The 26,400-nt window shown below is 38.9% G+C and overlaps 1 protein-coding gene across 3 annotated transcripts in view; it reads right to left on the reverse strand.

Annotated features, from left to right (window-relative positions):
* Nucleotides 1-3,445: 3,445 nt before the first annotated feature.
* Nucleotides 3,446-26,400, reverse strand: part of ETFA (electron transfer flavoprotein subunit alpha) — an 80,622-nt gene continuing 57,667 nt past the window's right edge. For 2 of the 3 annotated variants that reach the window (XM_077780481.1, XM_077780482.1), the window contains 3 exons: nucleotides 22,465-22,530; nucleotides 14,622-14,702; nucleotides 3,446-3,726 (listed from right to left, as the gene is read on the reverse strand). In XM_077780481.1, coding sequence (XP_077636607.1) covers nucleotides 3,688-3,726; nucleotides 14,622-14,702; nucleotides 22,465-22,530 — 186 coding nt within the window. In that variant the 3' untranslated portion in view covers nucleotides 3,446-3,687. The remainder of the gene's footprint in view (nucleotides 3,727-14,621; nucleotides 14,703-22,464; nucleotides 22,531-26,400) is intronic. The other variant, XM_077780483.1, reaches the window with a different exon arrangement.

The raw sequence follows: 26,400 nt of genomic DNA on the forward strand, positions 1-26,400 counted from the left end.
GGGAATTGTTGTATTAGAGAAGGATACATAATGTACTTAGTAGATTCTTAATAAATAATATTTGCCACAAATTCTGGTGTGTTCTAGTTTTACCATTTGCTTTGTGACCTGGGGCAAATCACCTTCTGAGAGCCTGATTTCTTCACCCTTTCCACCTCTAATGGAGTAACTTACATGAAAGTGTTTTATAAACCAACAGTTATCAGCAACTTTTCTTCACTTGTGCTCCCCACACAACATTTTTTAAAACCTAGGGCACTATGAGATTGTGGCAGTATATCACCCTATATGGGCTTTTTACAAGGTTATCAGTCAAACCTCCTTTAGCTCAGCAATAGCTAACCAAATCCATCTGTTGTAATCACGTGTTCTTTGGGTTTCCCAGCCTTTTAAAGCCCACTTTTATGTAGACCAAGACAAAAATCCCTTGTGAGAGACAGCGTGAAATGCAACCAAGCTGATCATCCCTTTCAGGAAGATAGCAAAGAGAGCACTTACAGTTGGAGTTATAAGCCCTCCAGCCCCGTATAGACACACCCAGGCTCCACTGGCAGCATGGCTCCCACACTATTCCAGGAGGAAGAGTCCCACTCTCTGCCAGCCTCGCCCACAGCACTGGACCCATTTCCACAGTCTCCAAGGACCCATTCTGTAACCAAAGAGCTTTCAGCCAAACCCATCTGGGGCATAAGGGCAGAGGATTCCTGCAACAGCCTCCCAAATCCTTCCATCTTCTCCTCCATCTATCCATCCTGAATACACTACCAGGTTAGATTATTCCCCTAGGTTAGGTTATGAGACTCTCAAAAAATGTCAATGGCTCCCTGCTGCTAGGAGGGTGCTTAAGACTTGCTCAGGTGGCAAGGCCTTAGGAAGTCAGATAGCACTTTGTGGAACATTCTTGATATATGGACATACATTTTAGGTTTTTTTTTTTTAACGTTTATTCATTTTTTTTATTTTTTTAATGTTTTATTTATTTTTAGGAGAGAGAGAGAGAGACAGACAGCGTGAGCAGGGGAGGGTCAGAGAGAGAGGGAATCACAGAATGAAACAGGCTCCAGGCTCTGAGCTGGCAGTCAGCACAGAGCCCGACGCGGGGCTCGAACCCACGAACTGCGAGATCATGACCTAAGCGAAAGTCGGTCGCTTAACCGACTAAGCCACTCAGGCGCCCCAGTTTATTCATTTTTTAGAGAGAGCACGAGCAGGGGAGGGGCAGAGAGGGAGACACAGAATATGAAATAGGCTCCAGGATCTGAGCTGTCAGGCCACCCAACTCTCAGGGGCTGTATAAGGTTAACCAAAGACTTCATAAAACTAGGGAGAAAATCAGAAAACACACACACACACACACACAAAGCTACCCCTAACAGGGGCTGTATAAGGTTAACCAAAGACTTCATAAAACTAGGGAGAAAATCAGAAAACACACACACACACACACACACAGAAAGCTACCCCTAACATCTGTCCCTACACTGCTTCCAGCTGCTGTTCTGGGTCCTCAAGCCTGAGAGTCATTAGGAGCTGACAGCTTGGTGTCCAATAAAACACAGGATAAAAAGAACATACCAAATTGCACTTTCTGGCATATATTATAGTTTTAACAATTTGCCTCCACCTCACACAGCTGCCTTTTCAAGGTAAACTCTAAGTAGGCACTTAGAGGGGCTTCTGAGGTGAATAAAATCCTGCTGGAGACATAAGCCCCGACCACCATCTCTCCTTCTCATCTAGGATCCTGAATGTGTGCCCTGCCCACCTGGCATCAAGCACTTAGCACCCTTTACCTGAGGTTACTGTGCAGCGAGTCTCCCTGTTCCTTGAGCCAAGGTGAGGCAGAAACCTACACTGGTGAAACCACAGCTCTGAAGCCAGACTTCCGGGTTTCAAATCCTGGCTCTCACATACAGGCTATCTGAATTTGGGCAGGTTATAGAACCTTGCTGGGCCGCAGCTCCCTCATCTGTAAAAACAGGGATAGTAATAGCATTTCTCCTACAGGGTGCTATGAGGACTGAAGGTTTAGTTTGTGGGAAGTGTTCCAGTGGTGGCTAGCATACAGGAAGCGTGGTACTTGATGCTGTTATGGAGGTGGGGCATGGTGGTCACGACAGCAGGAAACCCAAGACCAATCAGTTCCACTCTGAGGCTAGGAACCACGCAGATGTGCGACCTAGGACTGGTCCTCCCTGAGCCAGCACACCCTAGACTGGGGTCCCTCTGCACCTGTCATCTGTGCATCTCTCCTATCCCCAGGTACCAACAGGGTAAAGAGAGAGGGCCCTGAGCAAGGTCAGCTCCCCGAGAAAGAGCCTCAGACCTGTGGTCTTGGACAAGTCTTCATTTCTTCACTACTCTGCACTTCAGTGTCCTGCACTCAGCGCTGACATTCCAGCATGCTGTGCTTTGTTTTATTGCCATCTTCTCATCCTATTAGGTTCAAGAAGGTTAAAATGCCAGAGACCTTTAACTTCTATGTGTTTCACAGCAAGTGATTACGACACAAATCAGTTCAACTAGTTGGCTAGTTCAACTAGCCAAACCCCAGGCTGGCCACATAAAGGGACTGGTTGACAACCTCCGCCCATCCCCTCATGGACGACTGGGCACTTCCCATCCCCTCCCTGCCATGTCCTCATCCAGTCAGCAGGTCTGCTTCAGGCGCAGCTGTCTTCATTCTACTTGTCTATGGACTCCTGGCTTTTATGGGACCCCAGATAACTGCCTGCGCCTTCCTGCAGGATGGACCAGAGCCTCACTAGCCTGTTCTTGGGCCAGCACTCACACCAGCTTCTAGCGCCTGAGGCACTCTTGATCTCAGCTGTGCCCTAGGGCAGCAGAGTGAGAGTCCCAGAGGCAGCCTCACGAGTGGCCGTCTCACATGCCTGGCTGCTTTCTAAGAAAACCCAAAGGAAGCATCAGGAGGGCCAGAGAAAAGCCAAAGCATTCTCTGAGCAGGATTTTAAATATTTAGAACATCGAATTATCTGTTAGTGAAGGAGGCCATATTGTGTCAAAGCAGCCCCTCCTTCTTCATCCCCCACTCCTTTACAGACACCAAGTCCTATAAGCTGACAAAACTTTGAAATCAGATGGACAATTAAATTTAACTTAAGCCAAGGAAATGCATTCAGCAGAACCAGGTTTAAGTCAGATCCGCTTTTGTCATATTAGTTATGGTTTTCTGAAGACTGAAGTATATTTAAATAATATTCATGCTTTGTGGCCATGCTTTTTAAACTGAATTTCCCAATCTAGCTCCCTTCTCTCAACAACTATATTAAGATGATTAGTCTGGTGGGAACATCTGTGTTTACAATCTTGCATAAAACAGAGTCCTCCATGAACAAGGCAGGCAAAGAAAAATAAATTTTTACTCCTTAAGTTTTCTTTCTTTACAAAACTAGGCATATTTCTAGTAGTTCTAAAGCTGCGGAAATGTTTTATTATGATATATTTTATTACAGAATTAGAAAATTTCAAAAAAGAATTGTTTGGAGCCACAAATAATTAAAAAGAAATATAATAACAGGCTCATAAAAAAGCATTCTGGCATCTGTGAGAATTTTTTCTGAAATTACGAAATTTAGCTCTCCATACTTTCAATGATTATTATACTAGTGATGAATTTCTATTTCGACTGAATACTTTGACATATTTTCCTTCTTGAAATATGAGAACTCATTTTTTCTTCAACAGCTCAGTCATTTCAGGAACTACCTGCAAATTAGAAAAAAATATAATTAAGCAACTTGAGACTTTAGTGTGCTGTGGTCATAGATCCTTAAGAAGTGCACAGAGGCCAAAAGAAGCCACACGCCCCCTTCCTGCTTGCCGGGCCTCCCTCCCGTCCGCGGGAAGACTTTCTACCCCGTCTGCGGAGTACAGCTTTGCAGACAGAAACCACCCGGACATGCGGCCAGCAGGGCCACTGGCCCATGCACTGCCTAGGAACCTTTCCGACACAACCACAAACCTTACAAAGGCACCACAGGAACAGGAGTCCAATGTATCTTTTGTGAGGAGAGTAATGTGTATTTTTTACCTTCATGTTTTCTGAGCATTCTTCCTACCGCTACTGCACTCCGGACTTTCCTTCAAAGTCCACACCAAAGTCTCCTCCTTGGTCATGACTCCTGCTGCCCTCCACCCCCCCCAGCACTTGTTTTCTCACTGTCTGTTTGCTCACTCATCTTTCCTTCCACAAACACTACAGCTGCTTCTTCAGCACATGTTACCGTCCTTCTGTACATAAAAGTAGGCTGCACGGTGAACATTCAATTTCACCATTCTTTATGAAAATACAGGCCTTGTGCTACTGCAATTTCTGGTCAGCAGACAAAGTAAGAAACCACAGCAAAGGAAAACTGATGGAGTTGGCTCCCATTTTAAAAAGGATTCATTACTAACCCTTAGTCTTGGCAGTTCAGTGGCTGCAACTGGAGCTTCCAGTGTGAAGCTGCTTTGTGACAGCCTGCACAACAGAGGCCGTGTGTGGGGACTGCAGGGGAGGGTCACACGGAGCCCACCTGAAAACTAGCCGTGCCACTAGTGTAAAATATCAATTACCCAGTCTTCCACAGGGCTGTCGGCTGTCCTAGCTCAGAGAGATCCCAGTTGAACTCGCCACTGATGAATATAGGCTCTCAATTATTTAAAAACGCTACATTTCCATTAGGTGGAAATAATGTGTTCGTACAAAATTTATTAAGGAAATTGTCGACATGTTGTTTCTTCCGAATGTCACTTTGTCTCCAGCCTATTAAAAGGCCCGTGTTTACCATGGAGCCAGCAGGCATTAGCTCAGGGGCAGCAGTAAATGCTGGCACCACTTGTCCCAGCTTTCCTCCGTGGAGAGACCATGAGCTTATGCCAGTCACACAGATGATGCTAAACAAGCCTCACATGGGACTTACGTGTTTCATGAAAAATAGGCTAGAGCCCAACTTCTTTTAAATGAAACAAACATTAACTTGAGTTAGAACACACAATTTTTAAACAATTTATACAAATACTCCCCAGAAAAGGGTTAAGGGGACTTTGTCGATTATCTATATCCTTTTTTTTTATTCGATCAACCTCAGACTTTCCAAGCATACCAAACAATGTCTTACTCAGGGAAAAGAAAATGCCAACTCAGGCTCATTGAATGTGAACCTGAGTCTTATTTTCATTTTAGATACTGTAGAGACAGCTCCCTATTCAGTAAGACTAAATGAAAGTAAATTTATATTTAAAATAAGATAATCTGAGATGCAGAGAAAGCATTTGATAAAATACAGCATCTTTTCTTGATAAAAACCCTTAAGAAAGTAGGGACAGAAGGATCATACTCGAGATCATAAAAGCCATATATGAAAGACCCAATGCTAATATCATCCTCAATGGGGAAAAACTGAGAGCTTTCCCCCTAAGGTCAGGAAGAAGACAGAGATGTCCACTCTTGCCACTGTTATTCAACACAGTACTGGAAGTCTAGCCTCAGCAATCAGACAACACAAAGAAATAAAAGGCACCCAAATCGGCCAGATGGAGGTCACACTTTCACTCTTCACAGATGACATGATACTCTGTATGGAAAACCCAAAATATTCCACCAAAAAACTGCTAGAACTGATCCATGAATTCAGCAAAGTTGCAGGATATACGATCAATACACAGAAATCAGTTGCATTCCTATACGTCAATAATGAAGCAAAAGAAAGAGAAATCAAGGAATTGCTCCCATATACAATGGCACCAAAACCCACAAAATACCTAGGAATAAATCTAACCAAAGAGGTGAAAAATCTATACACTGAAAACTATAGAAAGCTTATGAAAGAAATTGAAGAAAACACACAAAAAAAGGAAAAATATTCCATGCTCCTGGATAGGAAGAACAAATATTGTTAAAATGTCAAAACTAGCAACATGGATGGAACTTGAGGATGTTATGCTGAGTGAAATACGTCAGGCAGAGGACAGATACCACATGTTTACACGTATAGGAGGTTTAGGAGGAACTTAATGGAGGATCATAGGGGAGAAGAAAGGGGGAAATGGGGGGTGGGTAGAGGGAAGGAGGCAAACCATGAGAGACTCTTGAATGCTGAGAACGAACTGAGGACTGATGGGGGGGAGGGGGAGGGGGGTGATGGGCATGGAGGAGGGCACTTGTGGGGATGAGCACTGGGTGTTATATGGAAACCAACTTGACAATAAACTATAAAAACAATGTCAAAACTACCCAAAGCATACATATTCAATGCAATACCTATCAAAATAACACCAGCATTTTTCACAGAGCTAAAACAAACAATCCTAAAATTTGTATGGAACCAGAAAAGACCCCGAATAGCCAAAGCAAGCCAAAATGAAAACCAAGGCAGGAGGCATCACAATCCTGGACTTTAAGCTGTATTACAAAGCTGTAGTCATCAAGACAGTATGGTACTAGCATAAGAACAGACACTCAGATCAATGGAACAGAATAGAGAACCCAGAAATGGACCCACAAAGGTATGGCCAACTCATCTTTGACAAAGCAGGAAAGAATATCCAATGGAATAAAGACAGTCTCTTCAGCAAGTGGTGCTGGGAAAACCGGACAGTGACATGCAGAAAAATGAACCTGGACCACTTTCTTACACCACACACAAAAATAAACTCAAAATGGATGAAAGACCTAAATGTAAGACAGGAAGCCATCAAAATCCTCAAGGAGAAAGCAGGCAAAAACCTCTTTGACCTTGGCTGCAGCAATTTCTTACTCAACACTCTCTGGAGGCAAAGGAAACAAAAGCAAAAGTGAACTATTGAGACCTCATCAAAATAAAAAGCTTCTGCACAGCAAAGGATTCCATCAACAAAACTAAAAGGCAACCCATAGAATGGGAGAAGATATTTGCAAATGACATATCAGATAAAAGGTTGGTGTCCAAAATCTATAAAGAACTTATCAAACTCAACACCCAAAAAGCAAATAATCCAGTGAAGACATGGGCTAAAGATATGAATAGACACTTCTCCAAAGAAGACATCCAGATGGCCAATCGACACATGAAAAATTGCTCAATCAATATCACTCATCATCAGGGAAATACAAATCAAAACCATGCTGAGACACCACCTCACACCCGTCAGAATGGCTAACATTAACAACTCAGGCAGATGTTGGTGACGATGTGGAGAAAGAGGATCTCTTTTGCAAACTGGTGCAGCCACTCTGGGAAATAGTACGGAGGTTCCTCAAAAAATTAGAACTACCCTACGATCCAGCAATTGCACTACTAGATAGTCATCCAAAGGATACTGGTGTGCTGTTTTGAAGGGGCACACACACCCCAATGTTTATATCAGCACTATCAACAACAGCCAAAATATGGAGAGAGCCCAATGCCCATCGATGGATGAATGCATAAAGAAGTTGTGGTATATATATACAATGGAGTATTACTCGGCAATCAAAAAGAATGAAATCTTGCCATTTGCAACTACATGGATGGGTATTATGCTAAGTGAAATCAGTCAGAGAAAAACAAATATCACATGACTTCACTCATATGAAGACTTTAAGATACAAAATAGATGAACATAAGGGAAGCGAAGCAAAAATAATATAAAAACAGGGAGGGGGACAAAACATAAGAGACTCTTACATTTAGAGAACAAACAGGGTTGCTGGAGGGGTTGTGGGAAGGGAATGGGCTTAAGGAATATACTCCTGAAATCATTGTTGTACCACATGCTAACTTGGATGTAAATTAAAAAAAAATAAACTAAAAAACAATAAAAATAAATCTAAAATAAAATAATCTGGGGTTCCTGGGTGCCTTAGTTGGTTAAGCTTCTAACTTCGGCTCAGGTCTTGATCTCACAGTTCGTGAGTTCGAGCCCCATGTTGGGCTCTGTGCTGATAGCTCAGAGCCTGGAGCCTGCTTCAGGTTCTGTGTCTTCCCTCTCTCTCTGCCCCTCCCCTGCTCTCTCTCTCTCTCAAAAATAAATAAAAACATTAAATAAATAAGACAATCTACTGATAGAAATCACAACACAACTATATTTCACTTATTTAAGTAGTATTTCCTCAGGGTAAGCACCATGGCAGGTAAAGAAGTTCAGGCCTGATTCTTGCCCACAAGGAGTTCCACCCCCTGGTGGAGGGAAAAAGACAGAGGCCTATGAGCTACTCAATTAAAAATGTGCTCACCTTACACTGTGTACATTACACTTACATTACAGTGTAAGATGAGAAGAACGTCACTAAATGCTCAAAATCCAGGAGTTCTGAGGAAGAGATTAAGTGTGGACATTAACACAGAGGAGAAAAGCATCGTGGACAAAAACTGAGAGGAGACCGACAGAGATATACACTGTAGGTTCTAGACAGAGAGTAAAGGGATTAGAATGCTCTAGTGAACAGCTACACTGGGGAGAGGCTGAAAGGAAAAGTTTAAAAAAACAGGTGGAATGCAAAACCCAATCAATGGGAATAGAATGGTCTCTCCAACAGAGATGGTGCTTGGGATAACATGCAGAAGAATGAAAATGGGATGTCACCTCACACCGTATACACAAATTAATTCAAAATGGATCAATGGCATAACTGTGGGGAGTTAAAACAATAAAACTCTTAGAAGAAAACTTAGAGGTACATCTTCCTGACCCTGGATTTGGCAATGGACTCTCAGATATAACTAAAAAAACCATAAGAAACAAAAGAAAATATAGATGAATTAGACTTCATCAAAATTTAAGACATTTGCACAAAGGCCGTTATCAAGAAAGTGAAAGGACAACCTGCCTACAAAATGGAGAAAATATTTCAAAACTATAGATCTGATAAGGGTTTAATATCCAGAATACATAAGAACTCCTACAACTCAAGAACAAATATTCAATTAGAAAATGGGCAAAGGATTTGGATAAACATTTCTCTAAAGAAGATATACAAATGGCCAATAAACACATGAAAATATGCTCAACATCATTAGTCATCAAGGAAAAGCAAGTCAAAACCACAATGAGATACCATTTCATACCTACTAGGATGGCTTTGATGTAAAAAATGAAAAGTAACAAGTATAAGGGAAGATGTGGAAAAACTAGAACATTTGAACATTGCTGAATGTAAAATGTTGCATCAACTAGAGAAAGCAGTTTGGAGATTCTTTGAAAAGCTAAACACAGAATTACCATATTATCCAGCAATCCATAGGTATATACCCAAAGGAAATCAAAGTGGGGACTTGGAACAGATACTCGTAGGCCTAAAATCACTCTACTGGATTAGACAAAAGTTTCACATATATGACAGTTAATACAGGGCAAGCAATAAAAGAAAAAATAAACTGGACTTCAACAAAATGTAAACTTGTATGCATCAAAAGACATGGAGAAAATGAAAAGACAGGAGCTCCCTCTACTCGCTAGATGGGATGCTGCCTGATTCATGACTCATTTAATAAAGCCAATAATAAAAATAATTAAGAAAGAAAGAAAAGAAAGAGGGAGGGAATAAGGGAGGAAAGGAAGAAGGGAGGAAAAAGAAAGGAAGAGGAAAGACAACCCACAGAATGGAAGAAAATATTTGTAAATCATATATCTAATAAAGGACTTGTACCAGAATATATAAAAAACTCTTATAACTCAACAACAAAAAGACAAATAACACAACTTTAAAATGGGCAAAGGATTTGCACAGACATATCTCCAAAAAAGGTGCATTGTAAATGGCTGATAATCACATAAAGAAATGCTCAACATCATTAGCTATCAAGGAAATACAAGTCAAGACCACAACAAGTTACCACTTCATACAATTAGGAAGTCTGTAACAAAAAAGATGGGACAGTAAGAAGTGTTAGTGAGTGTATAGGGAAATTGGAGCCTTCATATACGTTACTGGTGGAAATGTAAAATGGGGCAGCCACTTTGAAAACAGTTTGACAGTTCTTCAAAATGCTAAAAATAGGGTTTTCAAGTAACCAGGAAATTCCATTCCTAGATATATACCCAAAAATCTCATTTTATATAAGGTTTTATGTCAAAACCTTATGTCTGTACAAAAACTTAAATGCTCATAGTAGCATTTATAATAGCCAGAGTAGAAACAACTCAAATGTCCATCAAATGATTAATGGATAAACAAAATGAGGCATATATCTACACAATTTTGCACTAAAAGGAAATGAAGTGCTGATATAGGAGACAACACAGATGAATCTTGAAAACGTTATGCTAAGATGCCAGCCACAGAAAGCCCATATATGACAGGATTCTATTTATATGAAATGTTCAAGATTGGCAAATCCATAGAAACACAAAATAGATTAGTTGCTGCCAGTGGCTGGGGAGAGTGCAGAACAGGGAGTGATTGTGCATGTGCATCTTCTCAGTGTGATGAAAATGTTCTGGAATTAAATAGTTGATGGTTACATAACTCTGAATATACTAAAACTCAATGAACTTGCATTTTAAAAGGGCGAAATTTATGATTTGTGAATTAAATCTCTGGAAAGCTATTAAAAACAACCACCACCACCAGTCAGGTGGTGTCCTGTGCTCTGTCACTCTGACTCCAATTACAATATTTACTACTTATTGAACACCTATTAGGTACCTATATGAAAAGAAATACAAACAGGTAGGCTAATATTTAACTAAGACTGTACTAGGTACAGCATAATCTCATTTAACTTTCAATACAATAATGTAAGGTCAGTAGTATATTATTTATATTACTTTTGAGGAAGCTTAAATTCAGAGAAATTAAGTAACTTGGCCAAGATAACATAACTAGTATGTGGCCAAGACAGAATCTGAATTAAAGTTCTTAACTACTATATCATATTATTTTTCTTATATTAAGAAAAAGCCAACTTGTCATCTCTAACTCATGATTACTGAAGGGTAAAATAAAACAATAAATAGTAAGGAATAAATATACATTTTTACTCCACACACGAAGTTTGGTGGACACTCATATCACTTGGAGAATTATTAGTCACATTTAGAAATTTAAAATTTTTACACAGAAATTTAGTCTAAAAAAGTCCTTTTACATAACTATTATTTGACTTATGATATTTTCTTTCTTTTTTTTTTAAAGATTTTATTTTTTTAAGGAATCTCCATTCCCATCATGGGGTTTGAACTTACTACCCTGAAATCAAGATCTGCATGCTCTACCAACTAAGCTAGGCAGACACCCCTGACTTACAATATTTTCTTTAAAGTCTTAATCTGAAATAGATAATGCTCTGACTCACTCATAATTTGCATAATTGTACTTTTAACTATTTGATTTTTTTAAAAAAATTTTTAATTAAAAATTTAATTTTTAATTAAAAAATTTTTTTAATGTGTGTGTGTTTTTAAGAGAAAGACAGAGCACAAGTGGGGGAGGGGCAGAGAGAGGGAAACACAGAGTCAAAAGCAAGCTCCGGGCTCTGAGATGTCAGGCCAGAGCCTGATGTGGGGATCGAACTCATGAACTATGAGACCATGACCTGAGCCAAAGTCGGCTGCTTAACCAACTGAGCCACCCAGGATCCCCAGTAATTGATTTTTAAAAGACAGAGTATAGTCACTACACTACCTTGTCCATTTTTTGGTCAAAATCACTCCAATATTCATCTATGTTAAACTCATTCTGATTTCAACTGACAAAACAATCTGATGGATATCGTCTAAATTCCTGGAGTCTGCCAAAGGTGCGGTCCTTTTTACTGCAATTTATTAAGGGTAGAGCAGTAGTGGTGAACCACCGGGCCACAGTACAGTCCCTGATGAGATGGGAAGGCAGGGTGATGAGTAAAGAATGGGATCAGAAGCCTGGGTTAGTTGTGCCAAAAACTTGCAGAATAATTTCTCCAAATCACATCTCTTTGGGACATGTTCTTAAAAAAGAACATGACTTGTTTGTGTTACACATGTAGTAGCTAACGGAAAGCTGCAACTCAAGCAGTTGTTTTTTTTTTTTTTTTTAAGATTTTATTTTTAATTCATTCCTACACCCAACATGGGGCTTGAATTCACAATGTCAAGATCAGAGTCGCATGCTCTACCAACCAAGCCAGCCAGGTGCCCCCCAAGCAATGTTTTTAACATTTTCATAATCTAATCAGTTTCCCCAGACTGCTTTTTAAAGGATTAACTTTTCTCCATTTATATTAATTAAAGGAATATATAACTGTGCTTCAGGACTTCTGAGCAGGATGAGATAATCACTACCTTAATATAATGCTAGCTAAAAGCAAATAAACGTTAGGTCTTAGTCCAAACACATAATCAAATGAGGCTTCTTAAAACACCAAGAATAGCTTAAGAATCTCCAGATGGAAATCAGCTAACTGAATGATTCTTGGGGTCCCTTTCCAGTTCTACTATCCTAGGACTCTCACCAAGATACCTCTCTTGGCACACACATACTCTCACTCTCTCACATACCTGTCTCTTTCTCATGTGAAACCTGGGATCTGCCCTAAATGCAAGAAGCATAGTGTGTATGAAACCATTCCATCAGTAACTGCTACAAAGATGCTCCTGCCCCAAGGCAGGTGTCCACTGTATAAATATCACAAATTTCCAACTGTCTAACCCTTCATCCATTTACCAAGTGAGCCCTGTCTGTAGGTTGCAATACACAGTACACTAACAGAAAAACATAAACAAAACTACTTGCAAATTTATTAAAATATTCTCTTGAAGAAAAATAAAAGGCTACTACAATAGATGTCTGTTTGCAAACATGTCAACACAATACTTGGACAGGGTTCAGAAGTGTTTAATTTCATTCTTTTAATTTAAAAGGTCTTTACCACTTTATCTCTTCTCACTGGAGTTAAATGCTTGGTACTTGAATAAAGTTATCCTTGTACAGAGATACAAAAAATTTGTATTTTTCACACTAGCTTTTCCTCCCACTTGTGTATCTTAGTGGTCAAATGACTGCCATTAATTACTGTTCTTACAGGGGTGCCTGGGTGGCTCAGTTGGTTAAGTGTCCGACTCTTGATTTTGGCTCAGGTCATGATCTCAAGGTTCATGAGGTCAAGCCCCACGTCAGGCTCTGTGCTTGGGACTCTCTCCCCTTCTCTCTCTGCCTTTCCCCAGCTCACCCACACACATGATCTTTCTCTCAAAACAATAAACTTAAAAACATATATATTGTTCTTACACGGCTGGGCCAGGTAACAAGTGCAGCAGAACTACCTAAATCCTAAATTTCAATTACAGGACCCCAGGATCACCGAAGAGGAGCTGTACTCTTCCCAAGGCAAGATACAGGCTCTCTGAGGGGCAGGGTGTAGGGCGCTCCTGAGGGGAAGGATGCTCTATGAACACACACTTCAAAGTACAGATGTGTTCTCAAAATACATTCATTAGTTCATCTGGATCACATACACTGCTGGTGGAGCCACGGTAATGGGCCAATCCTCTTGCCAAGAGGACCACCCTGGCTCTATTCTCAGGCTGCAGCCTCTCTATTAAGGCCCACAGTAACTCACTGTAATTCTATGCGAGGGGTTCCTCACTCTAGCAAACCCACTTCTCCCAGGGGCTGAATGCTACTTTCAGAGCCTCAATGCCTGCATGAGTACTCTCTGCACAAGGCAACCTAGAAGTTTGCAGGCAGGCCCTGAGGGACAAAAAGAGGCCAGGCCATGCATGAGTTATCACCTTTAAATGTGGCCAAATGAGTATCAGGTGCACATCGATATCACTAAGTAATTTCGCTCATGGGTGGGACAACTACAGGGTGGTGGCAGGGTAGAAAGAACACTCAAAACGGTGAAGAGTGTGAAGAGTGGGAAGTAAGTGTTCTCTCCTACATTTATCAGGTTAGGAAGGCCTTTCACTCTCAAGCAGAGCATACTTGTTGAGTCAGATAAACTGGACTTGAGTGCCTACTCTTCCCCTAAAAAGCTGTAGCATTGCTGACAAATCTCTGAATAAGGTTATTTAAGATGTGAATTTCTTTATGGTACCTGTCAAATATGATTCTAGGTTACAGTTACCTGAATCACTTCACATTGTGTACTAACTGCACAGAAGATGCCAAAAGCCATGTGGATATTTTAAAGACAATATGGACTACCTTTTTTTTTTTAAGTTTATTTATTTATTTTGAAAGAGAGAGTAAGCGGGGTAGGGGCAGAGAGAGAGAGATGGAAGAGAGAGAATCCCAAGCAGGCTCTGTACCAGAAGCACAGAGTCCTATGTGGGGCTCAAACCCATGAACTGTGAGATCATGACCTGAGCCAAAATCAAGAGTCGGACACTTAACCAACTGAGCCACCCAGGCACCCCTGTGAGAACAGTAATTAATGGCAGTCATTTGACCACTAAGATACACCAGTGGGAGGAAAAGTTAGTGTGAAAAACAATGGCCCCAACGGACTCCCTCTTAAAGGGAAAGTTATAATACTTTATAAATGTCATGTATTTATCAGGACAACTTCATTCTGAGTATTTCAAAACTGTGTACATGTATTAATATATACATACACAGGGAGACACACAGGTACACAAATATAACAATATTTTCCTATAATAGCTTCTTTTCGGACCAACTCTAAAAGGTTCTTAGATGACAATCTAGGTAACAGCCACCTCTGCGATGGCCAGCTTACCTTAAATAAATCAGCGACTATTCCGTAATCTGCCACTTGAAAAATTGGAGCTTCCGGGTCTTTGTTAATAGCCACAATTGTCTGTGAAATAAAGAGTTTGGTCTTTATCAAGAAAACATAACATAGGTTGATGGTTCTATTTTCACATTCCCCACAACAAATTTATATGGTTAAAAATGTCTACCAAATAAGATTAATTTGATTCATTTGTGCTAATATTGTAAATTTATAAATTTCTGGGTTGGCACATAACAAAATTATCTCCCACCCCCCAGTAGCCCATCACAGTATTTAAAAAAGGTTTTAAACCATTATTTTTCTGAGTTCTTTTCTGATTTATGGAAAAAAATATTTTAAGAAGTAACAAATCAGAGGAGAGGATTTTGGGAAGAAGGCAAAGTAGAAAGCATCAGGAATCTGTCTCCCCATCTACACTGTTAATAACTGCACTGGCAGAATCTAATGTAACCATTTTGAAACTCTAGAGTCTACTGAAGGCTTGCAACTTCTAGGGCATGGCTTGCATGGTAAACTGCAGCTCCTGAGTGCAGTAACAGGTACTCATTCCCCACCCCCAGTGGCAAGCAGCTGTGCACATATTCCTGGAGCAGCTTGCACACAGCCTACAGGAACAAGAGTGGGCAAAAACAACTATCCCCCAACTACTGGTGACCAGTGCTTTAATTACTGACTGCTATTTCTGATCAAAGGAATGCATACAAAGAGGAAGATGGCCATTGCTGTTGGCTACCTCCCCCACTGTTGTAAGCCCCTCCTCTACTCTGGCTAAAGTTACCTCCAGTGCCTCAAAGCACTTCTGCCTCCCTTCATTGTTCTCTTTTTCTCAAAAGCAACAGCTGATACAGGGTAAATTACAAACTGGCCACACATGCAGGCTGAGAAAAGACACAAAACACCTTAGGTTTATACCTCAGGTTAATCTTTTGCAAAGAGACAGTCTACAACAATCAAAAAAGAAGAACAATAAATAAAAACAACAAGAGCAAACCCTGGGGAAGGAGAAGGATCTGATTAACAGGAATACCATATTATCAGATTCAAATATCCAGTTTTCAACAACAATAACAACACAATCACAAGGCATACTAAGAACAGGAAAAAATTTTCAGGGACAACTCCATTCAAAGGAAAAAAAAAAATCAATAGAAACTGCCTCTGAAAAAGATCTGATGGCAGCCCTACTAGAGAAAGACTTTAAAACAATCATTTTAAAGATGCTTAAAGAATTACAAAGATGCAGAAAAGTCAAGAAAGCAATGTATGAACAAAATGGAAATATCAAAAAAGAGGCAAAATCTAAAGAGAAACCAAAAAGAAAATTCTGGAGATGTAAAATATAACAACTGAAATGAAAGATCCACTGGAAAGACTCAAAGGCAGATCTGAACAAGCAGAAGACAGAATCAGCAAACCTGAAAGTAGGACAATGAAGGGGCGCCTGGGTGGCTCAGTCTGTTAAGTATCCAACTTTAGCTCAGGTCATGATCTCGCGGTTTGTGGGTTTGTGCCCCGTGTCAGGCTCTGTGCTGACAGCTCAGAGCCTGGAGCCTGCTTCAGATTCTGTGTCTCCTTCTCTCTCTGTCCCCTCTCCCACTTGCACTCTGTCTCTCTCAAAAATAAACATTTAAGAAAATTTATTATTTTTTTTACATTTTCTTTTTTAATATTTTTATTTATTTCTAGGAGAGAGAGAGAGACAGCGTGAGCAGGGGAGGGTCAGAAAGAGAGGGAGATACAGACTGAAATAGGCTCCAGGCTCTGAGCTGCCAGTCAGCACAGAGCCCGACGCGGGGCTCGAACCCACGAACCGCAAGATCATGACCTAAGCGAAAGTTGGACGCTTAACCGACTAAGCCACCTAGGTGCCCCAATAAACATTTAAGAAAATTTTTAAAAAGTAGGACAATGAAAATAATCAACTCCTTAGAACAGAAAGAAAAAAAACTAAAGATAAGTGAACAGAACCTTAGGGTCCTATGGGCCAACAACAAGCAAACCAAACAAAATATGTATTGTGGGAAACCCAGAAGAAAGATAAAGGGGCAGAAAGAATTGAGGAAACAGTAGCAGAAAACTTTCTAAATTTGATGAAAAACATTAATATAAACATCCAAGACACTCAACAAACTCCAAGAAAGATGAATTCAGAGAGACCCACACAAGACACATTACAAACTTTCAAAAGTCAAGGATAAAAAGAAAATCTTGAAAACAGGGACATGGGATACATTACATACAAGGTATCCTGAATAAGAATATTGGCAGATTTCTTATCAGAAATATTGGAGACCAGAAGGCAGTGATCTGATTGATATATTCAAATGCGAAAAGAAAAAACACTGTTAACCAAAAATCGTACATCTATCAAGACTGTGCTTCTAATTAATTTTTTTTGCAGAAATTAAAAAATCTATCCTAGGGGCACCTGGGTGACTCAGTTGGTTGAGCGTCCGACTTCGGCTCAGGTCATGATCTCACAGTGTATGTGTTCGAGCCCCGTGTCGGGCTTGTGCTGACAGCTAGCTTAGAGCCTGGAGCCTGTTTCAGATTCTGTATCTCCCTCTCTCTCTGACCCTCCTCTGCTCACACTGTATCTCTCTCTCTCTCTCAGAAATAAATAAAACATTAAAAATAAATAAGTAAATAATCTCTCCTAAAGTTCATATGGAATCTTAAAGGACACTGAATAGATAAAATCTAGAAAAAGAGCAAAGCTGGAAGACCCACACTTCCTGATTTCAAACCATACTACAAAGCTACAGTAATTAGAACAGTGTGGTACCTGCATAAAGACACACATCCAGATGAAAAGGATAGAATAGAGAGCCCAGAAATAAACACTCACATATGGTCAGACAATTTTTGACAAGAGTGTCAAGACCACTGAATGCGGAAAGGAGAGCCTTTATAACAAATGGTTTTGGGAAAACTGGATATCCCAAGTCTAAGGGATACTTAAAAAATAAAGTTGGACACTTAATACCAAAACAAAAAAACTCAAAATGGACCGAAGATTTAAACAGAAGACCTAACTAAAACTACGAAACTCTTAAAAGAAAACATAGAGAAAAGGCTGCATGACATTGTTCTTGGCAATAATTTGTTTATTCCATTAAACATGTAAGCAATAATAGAAAAAACAGACAAACTAAACTTCATGGGAATATTTAAATGTTGTGAATCAAAAAACACTATTAACAGAGTAAAAAATCAACCTAGACAAAGGGGAAAATATTTGCTAATCATACATTGGATAAGAGATTAATATACACAGTATTTTTTTAATAAAACTCCAAAGCTGAACAACAAAAAACCCAAATAAGCCTATTCAAAAAGGGGGCAAATAACCTGAATAACCACTTCGCCAAATAAGATCCACAAATAGCCAATAAGCATATGAAAAGACACTCAACATCACTGATTGTAAGGGAAATGCAAATCAAAACTACAATGAAATATCACTTCACATCCATTAGGATTGCTACTATTAAAAATACATATATAACCACAAGTGTTGGCAAGAATGTGGAAAATTGGAGCTCTTGTACATTAGTGGTGGGCCTGTGAAATGTACAACCATTGTGGAAAACATTATGGCAGTTCCTTAGAAAATAAAAGTAGAACTGCCATGTGATCCAGCAATACCACTTCTGGGTATATACTAAAAAGAAATAAAACCAGGGCTCAAAGACATATGTGTACATCCATGTTCACAATAGCATTATTTGCAATACCTAAACATGGAAGCAACACAAGTGTCCATCAACAGATAAATACATAAGCCAAATGTGTTATATAGATACAATGAAATATTCAGCCCAAGAAAGGGAGCAAATTCTGACACATGCTACAACATGGGTAAACTCTAAAAACATATGCTAAGTGAAATAAGCCAGTCACAGAAAGACAAATATATATGATGATTCCCCTTATCTGAGGTACTTAGAATAGTCAAAATCATAGAGACAGAAAGTAGAACTATGGTTACCAAGAGCTAGAAGGTATGGGAGGAAATTAGGAAGTTACTGTTTTATGGGTACAGTTTCATTTTACAAGATGAAAAGCATTTTGGAATTGGGTAGTGGTGATGGTTGCACAACATCATGAATACATTTAATATCACTGACAACATGCACAGAATTAAATCTATACTTAAAAAAGGTAAAGATAGTACATCTTAAGTAGAGGACACTAAAAAAGTTTAATTTTACTGTATGTAAATTACACCTCAATAATCTAACTTAAACAAAATGGTAACTGAAAAGTTCTGCAGTTCATCAAAAAATTTTAGATACACAGAATAAAACCTTTGAATGAAAAATTAAGTACCTTATATTTGGTGTGCTTTATTCAATAAGATAGTTAGAAATCTACTTTACTAAATCATCAGGAGATACGATGATTAGTCAATTTTTAGCTTATTTCACTTATAAAATGATTAATATTTTCGATGTCCTATTAACAATATAGAAATTTAAACTTGTGGGTTTTTTTAATTTTTGAAATAGAGCGTGTGCACATGTGCATATCTGGGAAGGGCAGAGAGAGAATCTCAAGCAGTCTCCATGCTCAGCACAGAGCCTGATGTAGGACTTGATCTCACAACTGTGAAATCATGAGGTGAGCCGAAATCAAGAGTCAGATGCTTAACCAACTGAACCATCCAGGTGCTCCTAAACTTGTGATTTTAAATGTTGGATTTAAACTTTAAAAAAAGGTAACAAATCCATACCCTAATTCATATACTTTGTAGCTCAAACTATTTATCCTCCATATAGTGCATTCCACTTAGTATTTTTAAATTATTATCCTGGGTCTTTTATTAGAATATAGAAGTTAACTATCTAGTCAGCCTGTTAGTAAGGAACTTTAAAACAAAAAAGTTTAAGTCCTTAGGTATGCAACAAATATAATAAAATAAGTTACTATGTCTCCTACAAGAACTACCAAAAGGTCCTCTTATCTCCTACAAGTGAAGGATCATTAGACCGATTAGTAACAGATTAAAGAGAAATAGTCACACAAAAAGGTGCTACGTTTACCAAGTATTCAATTTATTAATAACAGATTTACTTATATGTTACAGAGTGTTTGGTATTCTCCATAGAAGTGCTTCTAACACCACTGCAATTAAAGTTTTGACTCTCGGGGCACCTGGGTGGCTCAGTCAGTTAAGCGCCCAACTCTTGATGTTGGCTCAGGTCATGATCTCACACTTTGTGAGTTCCAGCTTCACGTGGGACTCTGGGCTGGCAGCTCTGAGCCTGCCTGGGATTCTGTCTGTCCCTCTCTCTGCACTCATGTACACGTGTACATGCGTGCACTCACTCTCAAAATAAATACACTTAAAATTACCAACTCTAGTATCTGGTTCTAATGTGTTATTTTTGCTTTATTTATTTAGAGAGAGTGAACACGTGCATGTGGGGGAGGGGGAGAGACAGAATCCCAAGCGCAATTATAATAAAATAAATAAAATCAGCACAGAGCCTGATGCAGGGCTCAATATCACAAATGGGGAGACCATGACCTGAGTGGAAATCAAGAGCTGGAGACTTAACTGACTGAGCCATCCAGGTGCCCCTATTGTGGTGTTATTTTAACAGATGATAATTCATATCTCTAGAAGTAAAATTAAGTTTCTACTGTCTATTACTCTATCACATAAAAACAGCTGGAACACATTTTAAAAGAATTTTGATACTGTATGGCTTAAAATATAGGCTATATGACATATGTGTAATTCCTCTAGGGTCCCTCAAAGAGATGAAAATATTCTAGAATATTTAGAGTACACTGTAGTCCAGGTAACTACTATTCCAGAGAAACGTCATATGTATTAAAAGATGTGTGGCCAGAGACAATAAATGAAGGTTTCAATATGAGTGTCAAATCCAAAGTCACAGGACAAACATTTTGAATCATAGGCATTTGATTTGTATGGAGGTGTTTCTCTTCTGGGAATATGTAAGCCTGCTTCACAGCAACTAGCAGAGATTTATTTAATTAATGATGGTTAATGATTTTCCTGGAGGCCACCTAGTCAAACATCTGACAGTTTAATCATCTGAAAGCTTTTTCATTCCTACTGTATAAAAGTTATTTTTAAAGCAAGAGCACACAACTGTGGGCAGAGAACCACTAAAGTATTTAAGAAGAAAGATTTGGGATGGTTATAGTTTTTGAAATTACTGAAAGAATATTCCTGAATTATCAACTGAGAATAATTATCATAAAATCTTGCTTGCATCCTAAAGCTCTCTTAATATGTCCTTATAAATTCATGCTCCCCTTCCTTACACAACTTCTAAAGCACAGATTATATTCAATGAAATTAATATGTATACAGTTCAAAAAGTGCTTTCATTACATTGACTCATTTTATATAACAACCAAATCTCATATTCTTTAAACCATGATGCTAATTAAAACTGTAGCTGGTATGCAATGTGATCATCAGATGTAAACCAATTTCACTAATATCCCATTTTAGACCTTAACCAAAATTACAACCAGAGATTGTTGTGTCTCTCACATAAGGTGCTGATGACAAGGGCTATGCCTTTTTCATTTAAGGATCCCCAGCATTTGGTACAAACTAAGTGTTTAATAAATATTTGTTGACTACACAGACAGACAAACTCTTGGCTCAAATTTCTTCTTATAGATTGTGCTCAAACACTAGTCTCCTTACTTCAATTTTTTCCTTTTTGCCTTAACATATATATACTAAGGAGTCCATCTCTGCCTCCAATCCAGCCCTGTTGGCATGACAATTTTTGCCAGGAACTTCGTGGCAGGAAGAATCTTTTATTTTAGAGAAGCAGAATTATATATGTCTGAACTGGCCCAGCTAAAAATGTTTTTTAAGGTTGCTGTACTGGAGTGTTTGGGTCTTTTTTCCCCTTTAATGCAGCAATAACATTTTTCCCATTGGCACTGCTTGTTTTCATAGCTCAGTAAAGAAACCTGCCATCCAACTGTGAAATCTGACTGGTTTTGCATCAATTCATTTAGAGGTTACAAGGAGGTAGTGAATGCATTTTTTTCAAGTTAAACCTGTTAAAAGTTTTATTACCTTTTATATCAACCTTCCATCTGAATGCATAAAAGCCAGAGAATGTCAGAAGCATCTCTGCCTTCATGAAAGAATAAGTTCATAATTCAAACTGTGCATTGGTATGCATGAATTAATGTGTCATATTCTGAAATATATGTTCACAGAGTCATTACACAGGACTTCCCGATATAGTCTAAGCAGCAAGTTAAAATCAACTGCTTCCTCCACATCCTGTATTTTTAACAATTACTCAGATATTAAGGTGCTCCAACCCCAAATGTGTCTGTCACACTCTAGGAACAGCCTGGGAAGAGGAGTTGTGTCAACATATGAGGGTGGGACTTTTAGGTGACCAGGGTAGAGCAGACAGAGAATCAGGGATGAGAAATCTCACAAACTAATTAGATGGTCAGAACCTCAAGCTGTTTTCACCCTACGTTTTCTATCCATAGACTGTCAAGAGTTGAAAGGGACTTCACACATTATCAGCCAGCACCTGTGTTGGGCAAAGAACAGAGGTGCAGACAGGACACATGTTGTGATAAGCTGGCAGCAGAGCTGGGACTCAGGATCATACTTCTTTCCTGACACGGCACTGCCTCTCCCACCAATGGTACAGCTTCAAGCAGTGAACAGCAGCTTGAGTTTCTTTCAGTTCCTGGATCTGTGTTAATCTGAATGGTTGAACTTACATAAACTGTAACTATGGAAACAATGAAATTAAAATTTTTCTTTGAGGATTATTATTATTGTGTAGTTTACCTTGCTGTCTTTCATCCCAGCTAAATGTTGGATGGCTCCAGATATTCCTACAGCAATATAAAGCTCCTGAAACAAAAGGGACCATTATCATTAATACAAACTTAGATATATTATATTGTATCTTCCATAGTATTTGCTATTAGCAATTCAAATCTTAGACTAAAGATTTTTTTAATTTTTTTTTTAATTTTTATTTATTTCTAGGAGAGAGAGAGAGAGAGACAGCGTGAGCAGGGGAGGGTCAGAGAGAGAGGGAGACACAGACTCTGAAATAGGCTCCAGGCTCTGAGCTGGCAGTCAGCACAGAGCCCGACGCGGGGCTCGAACCCACGAACCGCAAGATCATGACCTAAGCGAAAGTCAGACGCTTAACCGACTAAGCCACCCAGGCGCCCCAGACTAAAGATATTTTAAATAAAAAAGATGTAATATGTATTACTTAAATTATGCTTTCCTCCTTCCCTGATCTCCCTAATCCATAGGCTTTTTTTCCCTCTGAATTATACTAGTGATAGTATAATAATAAACATGTGGACAATGAGAGTCTATGAGCATTAAATATGTCCCAACCACTGTATTAAGCATTTTTACATCAACTGTTTCACTTAAGCTCACAATCTCCTGTGAGGGAGCACTTTTATGTCTAGGGTATTTATTCACTTATTTAGAGAAAGCGCAATTGGAGGAGGGGCAAAGAGAATCACAAGCAGGCTCATGCTGCCAGTGCAGAGCCAGATGCAAGGGCCTGAACTCATGAAACCACGAGATCATGACCTGAGCCAAAACCAAGCGTCAGGTGCTTAACCAAGTGAGCCACTCAGGCAGGTGTCCCTGGGCTATATTTAGATTATCACATTTTAACTCATCATTCTGTATATACCCATTCACAATATAAAGACAATGTACATTAACATATAAATACATAGACATATTAAAATATATTTTGACTCATTTGGCTTCTCATAAAAAGAAATTTGTTAAAAATGATGATTAGGATATATTTATTAGACTTCACATTCAGCAAAACCAAAACTACAAATCAGCCTCAAGAGGTTCTAACACAGACACACATGCATGTGTACATGCACACACAATATCCCTAAGTAAGAAACACAAACTTCTTGAACACATAGGCTTTAACCTTTGTATTTCTAGCACTTAATAAAAGGGCCCCCAGACTGCAGTTTCTAAGTAAATTGTTGATGATAATATTTGTACCTTCTTCTAACCCTTTATCCCCAGTCATAACAAAGAAAAGGACAACTGACTGCTCCTCTGTCCCCTTATCTAAATAATTTAAAGTGTCCAAGGTTGAAAATTAAAACTATCATCATGGAAAACAAATTTAATAAGTGCTTAATTAAAAGAGCTTAGCTGCTCCATTCTATCTATTAGATATAATTAAAGCTTTAACTGAAAAGCTTTTCCCCACACATAGGCTGAACTAGCCCTACCTTGGGTAGGGGGTTCACCCACCATGTAAACAAACTGACACTATGGTTTCGTCACAACTGACAGTAAAGACTCCCCTCAATATGATTAAGGAGGAAGGCACTGAAGGTGGCTTTTTATTTTTATATGTTTCATTACAGGGTAGATACTTCTAAGTCAATGACAGTGTCGGGTGGCCCCACCTTGTTTTCTGCACTGCTTATGATCTAGATCAATTTAATAACTGTTCACTCCAAAATGTGAGAGCATTTCAACTAAGATCTGAGAATAATTATTTTTCATAACACCTAAGTGTGTGTGGGATGTGACTGTATACAAGTCAATTTCCCCCTTTCTCAGTTTCCCCAATTGTAAGCAGAAGGGGCATGGCCCCAACACTGGAGCTCCTTAAAAAAGCTCTATAGGATACTCTAATGTGCAGCCAGAGCTAAGAACTACTAGAACAGATGATTCCTCAGCTCTTATGCAGCTTAAAATCTATTAACTCTTTCCAGCAGGACCAGGCCAGGGGATGGTACATCCCCCAGACCTTATCTTTAAAGGCATAAATTGTCCAACTGCTCCTAGAGCAGCAAGGTACCACTGTGTACCCTGTAAAAGGAAACAACCTAATCCCCAAAGTGAGTTAAATCATCTAAAAATTATGTGGGCTTGTTTCCCAATTCAACTTGCTCTATAAAGATAAGGTAAGTGCAATTTGGCCTAAAAAGACTGTCTTAGGCTGCAGGAAGTAAAATGTATGGGTAAGGATAAAAAACAATCCCAAGCTCTGTGAGTCTATGATATATATATATATATCATATACATATGTATATATATCATATACATATATATGATATATGAGTCTCTATGATATATATCACATATATCATATATTATATATTACATATATATGATCTACTCATCAGGCATGGAGTGATCAACAAGCTTCTTTTCTTTGAAAAAGCACTACTTCTTTATTTAAGATTTACAGGTAACTTCAAATGACCATTTTAACATCATTTTAGTTTATTCTCACTAGCATTTCTTTCATAAAAGAACATTAATTAAACTGTTAATCAAAATTACTAATTTTGATTAACTTACTAATAAATCTCACGTTCAGGAAAACTAGGACAATAAGATTTATAAGGCAAATTATGTAGAAAGACAAACATACAGATAGAAAAAAGTCTCATTAACCACTCTTTCAAGTACATGTCTACATTAAAATTCAACAAGTCTTAAAAGCTTCTCCATTTGCATCATAAAATGCTAATAAAAAATGTTGATCATCCTGGCAGTAAACATCTACATAAATATAATATAAATGAAATTTACCTTAAATGCCCTGAGATATGAATACCATTGACTTTAACCATAAATGTCACTAAGGAAATAAAAGATTCTGGGCCAAAGCAAACCAAAGGCCATTCCTGCCTTTCTGACCAGTATAAATGGTCTGAATAGGTTCACATGACCAATGGGACCTTATTTTACTGTCTTGCAAACATGCTTCTCTGAATAAATATAAAAGCACTGAAACAATAACCAGAAAGAGTCCTGGGATTTGGGCTGCTGTTCTGAGATCTGTTCTGAGATCTGATAGCTCTCTCAGGCAGGAAGACAGACTTTTTTCTTCTTTTTAAAAAACATGTACAGGCAATTAGACTATTAGGATGCGTCCTTATGGCTCAGAAAGCATTTCTGTATTTCAATAATAATAATTAGTATGTATAAAACTCTCTACCGATGCTACTTTATGGAGCACTTTAGACACTGCTTCACAACATAACAAGGCAATCCCTGCCCTGAGGTACTTTCCTTCTATAATCAGATAGTAAGTAAGTTTGGAGAGAAAATAGAGATGATGTTGGAGGAGAGAACAGCAATTAAGGGTTCAAAAAGAGGTAGGATTAAAGAAAGGAACAGACACAGAAGTATGGAGGGGTAGTTCTGGAGATATAATCCTAGGAGCCTTAACAAAGGGAGGGAATCTAGAAGTGAGACTAGATCAACCTACATGAGCTGGCAGCAGTTTGGGCTGGTCATTCTGTAAATTAAGAATGGGGATGGGACTGTGGGAAAAAGGAAAGCCACCAGGGTGGTAAGAGGACCAGAAGTTATTCTGAAATATAAAGAAGGGACAACACTCACTTCAACAGAAACAAGGACAAGTAGAAGAAAACACAAATCACTCTTCTCTTGTCAAAACCTAAAAAAAGACTACAGCTACAGGCTCATCCAAAGAACTCAGGGGCAGCGTTCTAAAATACCTTACTTACAGTGGGCTGATGAAAACAGGAAAAGGGCTTGGAAACTGCTGCATTCAGTGTGGTTTAACAAAGGTTTACAAGAGGAGTATTATATATTATATTAAGAACCTACGCTCTAGAATTTCATTACCTGGTTTAAATTCCAGTTCACCCACCTGGTAGACATGTGACTGTGAACCAGCCATTTAACCTCTATGCCTCAGCTTGCTCACCTGAAAAACTGGGATTA

The sequence above is a fragment of the Crocuta crocuta genome, unplaced genomic scaffold (genome assembly GCF_008692635.1).
Source record: "Crocuta crocuta isolate KB4526 unplaced genomic scaffold, BGI_CrCroc_1.0 scaffold310, whole genome shotgun sequence".
NCBI classification, from domain to species: domain Eukaryota; kingdom Metazoa; phylum Chordata; class Mammalia; order Carnivora; family Hyaenidae; genus Crocuta; species Crocuta crocuta.